At 29.6% G+C, this 15,187-nt stretch overlaps 1 protein-coding gene across 1 annotated transcript in view; it reads left to right on the forward strand.

Annotated features, from left to right (window-relative positions):
- LOC112690477 overlaps positions 1 to 15,187 on the forward strand; it is a 48,349-nt gene that overhangs the window by 13,757 nt on the left and 19,405 nt on the right. Inside the window, exon 3 of the mRNA XM_025564496.1 lies at positions 10,198 to 10,569. Within this exon, the coding sequence (XP_025420281.1) occupies positions 10,198 to 10,569 (372 nt within the window). The remainder of the gene's footprint in view (positions 1 to 10,197; positions 10,570 to 15,187) is intronic.

Here is a 15,187-nt window from a genome sequence, read left to right on the forward strand (position 1 = left end):
GAAAGTCCTTTCTTACGTAGAATAAATTCGATCAAGATTGCGCGTTTGTATAATGTGCAAGATAAGGATCGATATAATAATGTATCGCGTTGCATGAGACTTTATATTTAAGTCTACTCGGGTACATATATACCTATTTTATACTTATTATCTGTTAATGCTCACAAACAACACATACATACACAAACACACACTTCCGCACAAAGACATTAGGTATACACGAAGAAAAATTAAGATGCAATAATCTGTATATCCTTTTCATTGTGTGCCATGACGCGTCGAGGAGAAAAGTATTACTGTTATTATTCTATATACGTATTGTCCTGGGAAAACATCATCGACTGCACAACGAGATGACGGTAAATTTATTGACTCTCGTTTCGCGTTCGAATTATTATTCATATGGCTTTTATCCTCATTGCACATACGTACACACTTATTGTACACATGTGTAGGTTGTATATGCCCTCTGGTCGTTGGTTCTTATGTATTTTTTTCCAACTATACAAGTGGTATGTATCGTTCTGTCATAATGAGAAACTATGTATTTGTCATTTTAAAATACGAGTCTAGCTTTATATAAAACGACCACGACATAATAGTCGATGAATGTCAGCCTGAAAACGGTTTTAAAACTTTGTAATTTAAAATATGACGTATGCGCTCTTCAGCTACGGTGTTTGTCATTAAGACAGTTTTATTTCGGTTACTATTTTCATCAGAGATATATTTCTCATCACCGAACGCCGTCCACCTTGCGTGTTCCTTTACCCCGTTCATAATGTTTATGGTCATAATACTTCTTTATTGACAAAAAAATATTATTTTCTGTCTATATATAGTTAGAGAATTTATACAATATGTAAGATATTTTTAATATATTTATTTTGTAACATTGGTAAAACGGTATAATATCTAATTATTTACCGCAATGATTTATTTTATTTTTTTAATTATAACGCTTGGAAATAATCAATATTTTCTTGAGAATTTAAATTAAATATGTATTATTTGATTAACGAGGGTTGCTAGACTTCACGTATTTTATACAGGGGACGTCCTTTATTATGTTGCGTCATCGGGGCACTATAATATACCAAAGTGCCCCTAGTTTTAAATAAATGCCTCATTTATTAATGGGGCAGTTTTCATTTCCGTTTTCATCCTTGTTTTTTATTTAAATAAATACTAATTTATATTAATTATTACAGTTCTATATCCTCGATGTTAGAACATGTTATCAATCTTAAATGCGTAGAACATATCTATCATGCATATAACATGAAAATATCACTTAGAAATTAAAAATTAAGGTATAGAAATTATTCCTGTGGTTAAAATGTTGACAGTTCTAGACGGTTTTTGTATATCGTATTTATAGAGACAGTAAATTTATATATGCATCCTGTATTTACTTTTTTCAAATTTTTTTGAATGCACTGCATGTGTAATAATGTGTTTTCATTAAAAATGCGTAACTGTCAAATGGTTTTAATAAATAGTTATAAAATATGCTAAACTGCTAATCGATACAATATGAAAACTGACAATATTTATTATTTATTATTTAACTACTATTATAGTACCTACTGTATTGATTGAAATCGACTTTCTTAATTACACGTAAATGGAAGTACAATGATATGGTTTTGTACCTTTTTATGTTTTTATTCTTATAACCTGTATTCTACAGAATATGAAGGAGTATTAATAATATTATATAGTCATACATTATAATATATTTATAAATTATTATTACTAATATATATGTATGTGTGATTATGACAGGACAAAAATACTTATAGGTATTAAAATTATTTATTTCAATATCCACAACGAAGTGATAGTATTCGTCAATCCGCTCTCTCGATTTGCATGATTTATTTTGTGGTTAACTTGCGTTGTGATTAGTGGTTGCGAGAATATTTTCACATTTTTTTTTCTCCAAATATGAACAAATGAATATAATAGACATAGACCTGCGCGTTTTATTGTATAGACCATGTAAATAAATTATTACATTTTTAAAACAAAAAAAAAATGTTTTTTCTGTAAAAATAATTGAATCACAACATAAATTATGTTGAATATTAATTCAAAAAACTTATTATCTTTACAACTTTATTTGATTAGTAAAAAAAACTCAAAATCAAAGTACATATCTAGCTGAAAATGAATAATTATTACTTTGTAGAATGATTTTTAATTTATGTTAGGTATATGTATATAAATGTATTACTTATTATATATTTATATGAAATACCTACATTTATATTTTAGTTCTAATTAACTCAATTCAATTACATATTTAATTAGTATTACTTTTTCTTATCTTTTTATCCTTTTAATGATTTTAACGAGCTTGATTAAACATTAACTACCTAAAATATTTATATTTAAAGAAATATTATTTATAATATAATACGTTTATTTATTGAGCAGGTTTAGGACAAGGGTGGCTGACCCTAAATAATTGAGAAAAAAGGAGAAGAAGAAAAAGAAGAAATATACCTTTATTTATTGAGTACTTAAAAAAAATTATTTTTGTGTTATTTAAAAAAAATATTAACATTTATATGTAACTATATGTATTTAACTATATATGATTAAAATCCTAATTAGTCTTTACCTAATAAACAAGGTTTTCTATATGCTAAGTACACAAAAACTCTGTAGGCCAATAATTGCTATTATGCATGCAAGTATTGCTTGCTTAATTGTATTTATATACTGCGTACAATATATATTTTTTATATGATTTAACCGTTTCTATTCAATGATACATTTTACATCGATCATGTACTTATTGAAAATGTTTATTTATTGAGATTATTAATAATATAAAATAAAAATCAAAAACCGTATTATATTTTAATTATTTAATACATGAAAAAAAAAATTAAAATTCATCTATTTAAATACTTGTATTGTATTGAAATTAAAATTAATTCCATAAAAGGAAAACAGGAAAGAGGAAACTAATTAAACCGTATATGAAGCCGTTAGGTTTCTTAACACCGAATATTGAGTTGCAATATGGTTGAATACACTGACACAATACCGGATGACATGTTTAAGTTAATAATAAGTTGATGCTGCTTATATTATTTTCAATCAATTCATTTTGAAATCATTATGTAAAAAAAAATCTGCAGAAATAGATTGTAATTATTTTTATTGTATTTACATACAACCATGTTGAAATAAAATTATTAATTGGCATTTGAGTTGAGAAACTTTATACTCGATGAATTGAGTTTGTAGAAAATGTTAAGTAGTTCTACACTAGAAATGTTAACCATTACTTAGTGTAAAAAATAAGTAAAACAATTGTTGAATTGAGCAATTTTAATTAAAAAGTATTTTAAACCATCATGCATTTTATAAAATGGACGAAATATTAAAACCAACCTAAACATTATCTAAAAAATAATTCTTAATTTTATTTAGATTAATACTTATGTAGGATATACATGATGAGTAAAAATGTATTCTAAGCACATTTAAAATTATTCAGTGTTACCGCTTAATTGGTCAGAAAAAATGACTAATTAATTATTTATAACAACGTGCGTAAATGTATTATTTCGAATCTAATAATTATATACTGAAATACGTTTATTTGACGTAAATTATTTTAAAATATCTACACTTGCTGTTATTAAAATTTGACTGTCCGGTAAGTAGGTACAAAACATATAATTCATGTTCGTTATTATTCAAATCTACTTACTCTTAGAATGTCTCACTAAAACATTGATGTGTCTGGTTATTGTTTGAAGTATTAGCATATTTAATGAGTTTGAAACAAACATCTATAATTTGTGGTCGTACAACTAATACTCAAAAAAAAACATTACTTATGAACGTCTCGATTCGTCTTACTGTTTCTTTCGATACATTAATTTATGATTTTAAAATTCTATTAATTATACGGTTATTGTTGATCAAAAATACAAATAGTATTGACCGAATGGCTCTCGTAGAAATCCTAAACAATCAACACCTGTAATAGTTGGACAAATTCCAAGAAAAAAAAATAACCTCTACAAACCAATATGCGGCCAATAATTATACCGTCAAAAATCTTAATAACATTAACGTCATGTATTTATATATCGCGTACATCTATAAGATGAATATTTGCTACGGGCGTCCTTTTATAAATTATATATAAATCTTATATTCAGACGTTTGAGGACTAAAATCTTGCGTAATCCTGTATTATATTATTATACATTTTTTATCCTTTCTCGTTTGTAAAAATATTCATGCCCGAGTAGAAAAAAAGTGTATAATAAACGTTGTACCGTTAAAATCTCGAAAACGACCACCGACATCGTCCACCCGAACAATCGGAAATTGCTGGTTACGTTTGGTTACCCATAACCACCTTGGTACTGTACATTATCTATACATATATTACAGTGCATAGTGGGCGCGAGAATAAAACAACTGCGGTTGCGTATATTAATTCGAAACTAATTGCATTGCACTATAGTTATAGTTAAGTTTATAGATATAGGTACAATAGTTTCAAATCGCCATAAATCTTCTTCAAAACCGAAGGTTGTTATGAATAGAGTGCACGAGGAAGTAGAAAACGTCATCCGTATTTATACGCGCGTAAGTTGTGTGTAAGTTGTGTTCCGGCTTAGTTTAAACATTTAACCGCGTAAAGCAAACATAAATACTTTTTTTACTGTATAAAAATAGTCTTATAAAATACATTATATAAACATCTGATCGATATAATCGTTATCATTGTTTTTTTGCCAAGAAATTAATTTTATCAGCGACCTTATTATGCACATCGTGATTATAATGTGTATTATATGGTTATTCGTGTAATTTTATAACATATGTTATAGGAAGGAAAAAAAGACGAATACATTTCTACGACAATATTATGTTCAAACGACAACGTGTACATCATTCGAATTTCCGAATCCTGGTTGACTCGACGATATATTTTATCTTTTGTGAGACAATCATAAATCCATTCCGATAAATTCGATTTCGAACGTCGTTATCTTTCCCAAGATGGTACAATAAACAATAAATTATTTTTTTACGTTCATTGTTCTGATACATTCAACGACATCACTGTAGTATTCGACTTTTCTTGATGCGTTAACGAATAGTTGCAGCGATGCATATTTCTAATAAAAAATTATGATTAACCATTATTTCAATATTATTTCATGCATTTATTCTGCAATTATACATGTATTTTCTCGTAACAGAGTACACTGTGCATATCATGCACATCCTATTATTACGGTAGTTCCATTTATATAACACTTATAAATTATCAATGCAAGTAAATAGAGTATTATTATTTATAACACAATTTATACGTACGTAAATTGCATTAATATACTAACACTGCAAAATTAAACTACTGAAATGTCATAAAATGACATACTTTCATAAAAAAAATAAGTACGCATAGACATATCAGCATGATAAATGGAACGTTTTCACCGATGTCATTTGAACTTTCATATAAAATATTTTTTGGATTAATTAAAATATTGTTCGATGAAATTAAAATACAAAATTATTGGCTATTAACATTAATTATGATTTTCAGTATCTCATGTTTTCTAGAAGTATAAAATATACATATTTAATTAAACGTATTTGCTACAATGGTTTATAATATTTTAAAAAGCCTTTATGGATGTATTTTTAAATTAAAATTATTTAAATAACTAAATCGGGTCGTATATATTTTAATGAAAAAAATATAATCAATAACTTTAACCTTCAAATCAAAATATTTTTACAAGCAATTTTTTTATTAATATTAAAATTTATGGTTATGAAATTTATTATACTCAAACCTGAGCTCAAACCCAACCATGACTAAATCAACATCCTTTACATACATGCGCATATACTACGCATTTTTTAAGCTTGTGTTTTTTTAGGGGCCTCTATCTAACCTTGGGTTTAGAAACATGTATCTGTTGTATAAATATACAGAGTGCCTATAAAGTTTGAAAACTCACAACTCTAGAAGTAAAAATCAAATTGTTGAGAATTAATTTAATTTATTATTCAAATCGAAATTTTCAACAATTAAGTTGTTTTATCTTTAGTACAAACAATATTTTGTTATAATACTATGGATACGGGATTCATACATTTTAAATTTTTTCTATATAAATATATATATATATATATATATATTTTTTTTTTTTTTTGGGGTATCACAGTTTAATTTTATTAAATTCCGTACGCTTATAGAATATCGCAAGAGCGTATATAACTTTTATTACAATAAAAGGAAAGTGGATAATAAATCATATCGCATTGACGGTTTTTACCATACACCACACTTTTTTCCATCATTATTTTATTTATCAAAGGCTTAAACTACCTATTGTTACTGTGCGGTTTATTTTTATTTTGGGTCCAAGATTTTTCATCCCTCCCTAAATCCGTACAACGGATTCAAATAAAGATTTTTGATGCACCAATCCCATAGTGTTTTTTTGTAATAAAATTAAATAATTTATTAAACTGCCACCGTCGTCTAAACAATAAGCTTGACACAAGTTTGTCGCTTCTCGGTTTTATAGTTTCATTCCCAGCTTGAAATAAGGTGGGACTAAAAAACTCATTAATATCGCAATGACTCATCTCTATAATTAAAATATACTACTTGACAAATCAACAAATTTATGCTATGTTGCGTAGGCATCAAATGTATTAACACAAATATTATGTATATTTTGAGTGCCCAGAATATTAGTATATATTACATGCAGTTTTTATAATAATATATATATATATATATACATGTAAGCTGTGTACTACGCATTGTTTACACACCATCATATATTTTAAAAAAATTGATATTCTTGTAAAATGTAATGCGTACATTAAATTACCATAGAAATGAATAATTTTTATATCCTCACGACTTTTTATTTTGATTTGATAAAATTAACATGTTTTGGTTAAACTCCTTAGTTATTAATTTATTATGTATGAGTACTATTTATTATAAAACAGTTTTTAAATAATCTTTTAAAAATATTTTTAATTTTAATATAATTGTTACTATTTTAATTTGTTTTCCATTTTGCCGAACTACTTTGGATAAACATTTAAAAAGTACATGTTTGCTCGTGTTATTAATTTTAAAAATATTAATTAACAGTGTAAGTTAAATTCATGATATATTATTAACTTATAATAACATGGTATATACTCATCTAACCATATTATATGTAGGTACACCAAAATATTATTTTGAGCTTTATAATATAATTATTTCTTAGCGAATAACAAACAAGTATATGTATGTGAAAAATTATTTTAATCAATACGGAAATATAAGAACATATTTTAGTTTGACATGTAAAAATATTTCATAATATGAACATTTTAACACAAAGAAAGTGAAATGTAGAATCACGTAGTTTAAAACAATAATTATATGATATGATAATTTATTATTCTCTTACATCGTATCTGTTATAAAATAATGATGTTTACATAATATTCATATAATTGTATCTGGCGGGTTGTAATCACGTACCTTTAAACATCTAACTATAAATAAAGTACCTTCTGACGTTAGTAGTCTTTTCGATTATAAAAGTTAAACATTATTGAAATCGTAATGTGCATATAATGTGTAAATTTTGGAATATTTTGTGCTTGGCGAACCATGAAAAGTACTGGGCAAACAATAAAGGAGACAATTGGGTTGGGAAGGGCGAAACACAAATAGTATGTACACCTATAGTTGTATATATGCTATTATGGGCGCACATACGTGACCAAAGATAATTGTTGAGTAGGCGAGCCCACGGGTCTGCATAGTATGTGATGTATTGTGGTCGAATTTTCTAATTAAAATATTGGAACGATCGATTAAAGGTACCGTTTGTGCATAACTCAACGGTTGTGAGTGTGTGTGTATACTTATTCGATTGAACTATTCGTGTATAAATGCGAAACAGTTAAAACCACAATATCGAATTTCTATTGTTACATTGTTAAACATACTTATATTGTAAACACGAATAATTTTCAACTTCAAATTTCATCGATATTATCGTTCAAATTACATTTCATTTCTGGATCGTACAAACTGATTTTATGTATACATTCATATAGTATTACACGAAACTAATCTGATATTACATTATTTTTCAACATTAATTTCCTAAAACAAATATTATCATCTGTATCAACTGTATTATGTATTTGATTTCAGTAAAAACGACAATTCCACCGCAACGTAATTCACATAAATAAAACAACGCACATGAACTTCCTACGCACACATAATTTCATTAGGAACTCTGTTTTAAACTTATCCGACGTCAAGGCTGAATCATTTATTTCGCTGGTTTGTATATAGTGCCTATAATACCTATACATTATCATCATAATACGTAACAACAAGTATTGGAATAAAAATCGGAGAGGTTTGCAACGTATTAATATGCGCTATAATTTTCGTTGTTCTTGTGGGACCGGTCATAATATATTATGACCGATATATGTCAATATATATTATATACTTTTATATTTTATATTTATATCGTGACGTATAGTAAATTGACATAGCTATGATTGTGTAGCTTTAATCTTTATCGGCTTACTGTGTACCTATATCATGCAAGTCCGAATATATTTTATTATTTTACATTCAACTTACTTTTTTCCATAAAAATATATAATACAAGTATGTGTGTGTGTGTGTGTGTGTATAAGTACTTATGATACTTGGGTGTCAGAAAACTCCACAAATCGTGTGTAATGATCATTCGTACACGTAGGTACGCATTATAGCAATGATGTAATAATAACACAACATTAATGAATCGTGTGGACGCGTGTATAATACATGCTGGAGCAAACGCAAGCAGCCGATGCTGCAGCTGCATTCGTTTATTCGCTAAAAACAAACTATACATAGCAAGCAAACATAACATTATAATGATGTATAGATATAGCGTTATAATGTACACCTCAACGAAATGTACGTTTAGTAAAATGTATTACACCATCTGCTGTTACTATTTATCCGTAGTCATATAGTAATATATGTGTGCCTATGTGGTACAAGTTAATTTTTTTCAAAGAACTCTGCCAATTTTTGTTTTAAAAAACGAATCATATTAAAATACATTACCTATGATCCGGGTTTGTTTCTAACACATGGCATTACGTACAACGATATCAGAAATTTGTGGAACATAATATTATTATCTGCTGTATAAAGCTATAGTTTTTCAAATGACTATTATACTAATGGTTGTTTTTTTTTCTTTTCGTTTCGCCTATATTTGTTAGACGAAAATCTTCGTTTGCATATTCCAAAACCAAAAAATGTTATAAATATTTTAATAAGATGTACATCGACTCTGTTGAAATTTTTTTTATTAATTTTTTTGTTTATATATTTAAATTGGACACAAATTCGCCAAGATTATTTTGAAATTATATATAGTCCTATTTAAAATACATTCTATAAATGTTTATAGTTTATAAAAATAGACAAGACTAGTGAGAATTTTTCGGCGTACATAATATCACAATTATTGATAGCCGGTGACATTTGATTGCGCTATAGATACTATTCCACTATCACTATGATGTCCCGTGTAAACTGCGTGGTTTTAGTGAATTGGGCAATCTTATTGGCATATTTTATTTGTAGCCAAATTTGTTACCACACTATCATACTATCATATTTTAAAATATCTAACTATTTCTCGATGCATTTGAGTGTCGTTGATGGTTACTCGATTACAGTAATTTAATACAAATTTATAGTTAAAAATATATAACTATTCTAATAAAGGCCTATTTAAATTGTAAATTTAGTTGAATTGAAAAAATAAAAATAAAATACCAAACCGAATATAAGAACAGTAAAAATTTGATATTTTTAATATTCCATTCCGAGTAGAAGGAGCGAACAAAAAAATAAAAAAATAAAACCACAAAAATCGACCGCGAGAAACGGGCCGCGCGTTTTGACGTAAAACACAATAATAATAATAATAATAATAATAATAGGTAACGGCGTGCCTGCCAAGTGCTCGGTACAGCAGACAACTAAGGGCGTGCAAAACGCGTTATCCCGCGCGCACCACATTATATAACGATTATCGTGTACAGCGTAACGACGAGACGTTCTGATTTGCCGGTCGCGTGTTGCAGACGTTTTCCCGTGCCACCCGGCGGCGGTAGTGGTGGATGCCCGGTCACCTGTATTATGCTGTCGTACATGGCGCCTTCGGTGAGCGACAAGCCGCCAACGGTGCCCAGCCGGCTGGTGCTGGAACACAAGTCGGCCACGACCACGGCCACGGCGTATCACCGGTTCAGCCGGCCACCGTCGATCACGTTCAATCTGCACGACGGGCAGCTGCAGCATCAGCGCGAGGGGTTCGGCGCCCTGCCGGTGCCGCCCGTCCGGCGCAGCATGGTCAAAGAGGACAGCGCGAGCAGCATCGCGTCCAGCGTCGACGTGCTGCCGGCCACGCACCACGACTGCAGACGGCCGGCCAACAAACCGGCCACGTTGAAAAGGTCAGTGTTTTCGTTTATGCGCGGCTACTTAACCGTCACGTGTTTGATTGTGCAATGTCCCCGTGCTCATGCGTATTATTTTATTTGGCTGACGAAAACTACGTGTTCAACACACGAGTGCGAACTACGAGATAATTTTGTGATGGAGGTCGAACCGAATACGCGATCGAACCTCGGTGTCTCGTTTGGTCCGGAATCGGAACTCCGTCTGAAAACAAATACCGAATCATATGCAAATAAATATCAATTTTTTTTTTTTATCGTATAAAGTACACTTATCAATAAAAGGTTTCCAGACTCTCCGGGTTATAAAACGCGTGCTAAAAAATAATAATGTTTTCGTAATTAAAGTTTGTAAAACTATTCCGTCTTCACCACCGTGGTAATGCGGCACCGTTTTATTCGTACTTATGTATCATCATGCAGTTTTCGTATTATACTCGATGAATAAAATTATACTGATGGAATCGAGTTCAAGCCCCGAGTCGTGTTCGTATATTTCGGTTTAATCTCCAAAACCATAGGGTTCGACTGATCGCTAGAAAATATTATTTCGGCCATAACTTTATGCTATACACTTATCAGTTACCTATATACTTAAGTTGAGCTCCGTTTCATTTATTTTCGGAGATTCAACTATATGTACATATATTATAAACGCACAGTCTCGCGCTCCTCATTAACGACTATGAAGTATAACACGCCTCGTGGAACAAATTATAATAGACGTGGTACGCCCTTTGCTCTCCGGTGAATTATTCTCGGGACAACTTTCACGTTAATAATTATTTCGAGTCGGGGTGGCATGGCCGCTGGTTATCGCATTCAAAAACAACGATAAACTCTTATATTTCACTATTATCCTGTAACGCGTTTTTTTTTTTTTTTTTGCTCTCTTACCGACGTGCTACATGAAATTATTTTAACCAGTCGTGCGATTTAACCGTCGATCTCAATTGTACTTCATCTCTTACACGGAGAAACAACTGTTAACCTATAATTTTTTTTCTCTCCGAACCACGTCTATGTAACAATAACACTGACAATTATTTTTAGACCACGTTATTGGTTGCAACACCTGTCAGCCGCGAATTTAATGTACGTTATGTATTGTATAGCCGTATAGGTATGTAGAAGATACTGTATAATGGTGCAGATATGATGACTTTAACGATTAGAATCCCTAAGATACGTTTTCCCTGTCCCGAGTTTTAAAATATTCTTAATCACAAAAAAAAAAATCAAAATATAAATTCGGATTATACTTATAAATATTCGTTGATCATCAATGTATTATACAGAAGCCATATTATAAATACTCGTAATAATATTATATACTAGTCGCACTTTTTTTATGTACGAAGTTGCCACAGTAAATTTTAACACGATATTGATTGTGAATTTTATATATTTGTATATATAAATATTTAATCTGATCATCGAAAGAGTATACAAAAAAAAGGGAGCCAACCCCATGTTACCCCTCTTGTTTACACCTCCACTACCAACACGTATGGAAACTTTCGACGAAAGATTTACGAAAATTCATCAAATTCTGAAGAATAATATTATCTTGCTTCTTCAACTTTGGAGACTAGTTTTAACGTAACGTCATTTGATACATTACTATAGACATTTTATGATATAATAACTCTCGTCTTTTATCGCACATTTCGACAATACTTTTTTTTTTTCTTTTTCGATCACGCGTTCTCGGCATCTGATATCGCATCACACTTTTGATTTTGCAAAAATTATAAGGAATAAAATAAAACATGTTTTAATGAATACTACTTCGAGAACCCATACATACTCACACATTCTCTCTTTCTCTATGTGAAACGAATGTACATTTCGCCACAAATTGTTCGATACGGTTCGTTTTATATGTACAACATTGAATCGTATACACATACACATTTATTTATTGCTCGTTCAGATGTTTACGTTTTTATTATAATCACTTTCTAGTCATAGACGAGCGCACGTAGAACAATACAATCGTTGTCGTGTTCTTTATTAAAATACATTTAAATTTCCGAGTAAAATTGCTTGCAGTTATGCACACATGTACATATTCGAATGTGATAAAAAAAATTAATCACTTTATGCTCGATTACAACACACCATTTGATTGAAATTAATTCAGACGTGCGCTGCGTCGCACAAATATTCGAACGTTTTGAACGTTGCATTATAATATTATGTACAGAATAAATAAGTTATTGATTCCAATTTGTCTTACAGTTCCGTATAAGTAATTGTATAATAAATTATTTTACGCATATGTTCGTACGGCGTAACGGTTCCAATTGTTTTATTCTTTTTAACCATTGCAACAGGAATACATTATAATTCATTCGTCTTGTTAATGACATAAATTCAAAGGAATTTTACTATACCAATTAATATATTTACTATGAATCTACAATTTTAATATGAATATTATAAAATGTTTGCTCGTACCACAATGTATGTTGCATTATACATATATACATAAGTAGACTTCAACTGCAGTTATATAGTTTTTTATATTCTAAAATTAATTATTCTATTTTAACCTTTTTGTAGGATTACCTTGGATTATTGGGGTAGAGATATTTCTAGCTAGCGGATTGGGGTGGAATGATAAGCGAAGATGGAGACGTTTATAATATATTTTAGCTTCATCGTGCACTAGCGGCATTTTTAGATCTGAATGAATAGTATGATTAGATACTTAGAGAAGAACATTTAATAATTTTTGAAGCGCTTTATTTTGGAAAGTATAAATTTTATTGAGATTAGACTTTTTTGCGTTTCCCCATAGTTGCAGCCCATATTTCCACATGGGTTTAAGTTAGGATTTATAAATAAGTAGTTTAGTACTATTGTATGTAAATTTGTTATTATAAATGAGATTTTTTAAGAAACGTAATCGTTGGTTTAAGTTTACCCTTTTTGATTTGATATGCTGGGCCCAGATCAGCCTTTTATCAAGGGTCAAACCAAGATATTTAGTATGCACTTGTACAGTAAAGTTTTTTCTTTTACGTGTAAGATATAGCATCAACGACTCTATGGACTTGTTGTATAGTTGAATGGGAAATGCGAAATCCAAATTGAGGATTGAAAATTATGTTATTTTCTGCAATACACAGAAGCAAACGATTCAGTAAAAGGTTTTCCAGAATTTTGGCAAAAAATGGAAGTAATCTTATGGGACGGAAAAAGGAAATTGAATCAGATGACTTATTAGTGTTGGGGACCAAAATAATAGTAGAAAATTTCCACAAAATTGGGATGTAAGGGAGTCGTAAAAGAGAGACATGGAAAACAGAAAAAATATGGGAAAGATGAATAATTGCTTTTTTAGATAGACATCTAGCTACTTCAACTGTTATAAGGTCAAATCCTGGGGATTTTTTAAGGGAGCATTGATTTATGGCAAATTTAATATCATTTGGTGTGAAGTGTTTAACAGGACCAGCCGAAGAACGTGAAGGAAAATTAACAGTATTCATAATGGTATATGAGAATATGTCTGGTTGAAGTTGGAAAATATCAAAAAGATGCGTTTTAAAAAGTTTAGCTTTGTCGGGGTCAGAAATTACATAGCTGCCATCTAGATTTTCAATTGGTAGGTAGCAGATTTAAATTTACAAATTTTTCTGGTCTCTTTTCAAAGACCACCATCTTTAGTAGAGAGAATAGAAAGAAAATTAGCAAGGAACTCAGATTTATGTTTCGCCAACACTTTTTTTGAGATGGTTGACTCATTTATTATATTTTTTTTATCAAACAGAAGACGCGTTCATTGATACAGAGCTCTAGCTCTACATTTTTCTACGTATATATTCTGGAATTAGAGGGTGATGGGATGAAGGTTGAAGTTTTCTTGTTGAAGACCAAGCCGCAGACTGTATAAGTTTCGTAAGATTATTTACGGCCAAGATCAATGTCATCAGGTGTTTTAAGTTTTACATTTAGACAAATTTGTTGATAAACAAGATCATAGAATTTATACTTATCAGTAGAGGAATTGAATAATTTAGGAGACTCCTGGTGTGTTAATGGGGAAGCACTTACTATTAACATAACTAAGGAGTTATCGGAATTAGAATATACCAACCTGTATATAATTTATTATAATTTTAACTGCATACGTATTCACGTATTTATACTGTATACTATATGTATATTTATAATATAAATTTTTACGAGTGTAAAATATAATTATGAAGTGAAATAACTGTCCATATTATAATATTTATAATGATTTATAAGTGTAAGTACGAGTACAAGTTGTATTTTATTGATCAAACGCTAAGTAAAACGTATGTGATTTGAACTAATTACACTATAACAACTTAACTTGGGTTTTGAAAATATAGTTGTATAAATAATGTTGTTAATGAATTTATGTACAATGAAAATATTTTTATTAATAGTTTAATAGCATATTCTGAAATTTGATACAGGATTGTTCTGGATAAATATTTAAACTGGAACTTGATATTATTTTTCAGAACATGGTTGAAATATTAGAAAGATCGCGAAAATATTTTAACACGCCACCATTTTAAGTAAAAAAAATTTTAGTTGACACAGTATTTTATTTTTCATATGCAATATTTAT

The sequence above is a fragment of the Sipha flava genome, unplaced genomic scaffold (assembly GCF_003268045.1).
Source record: "Sipha flava isolate LNK unplaced genomic scaffold, YSA_version1 50657_pilon_pilon, whole genome shotgun sequence".
Taxonomy (NCBI): domain Eukaryota; kingdom Metazoa; phylum Arthropoda; class Insecta; order Hemiptera; family Aphididae; genus Sipha; species Sipha flava.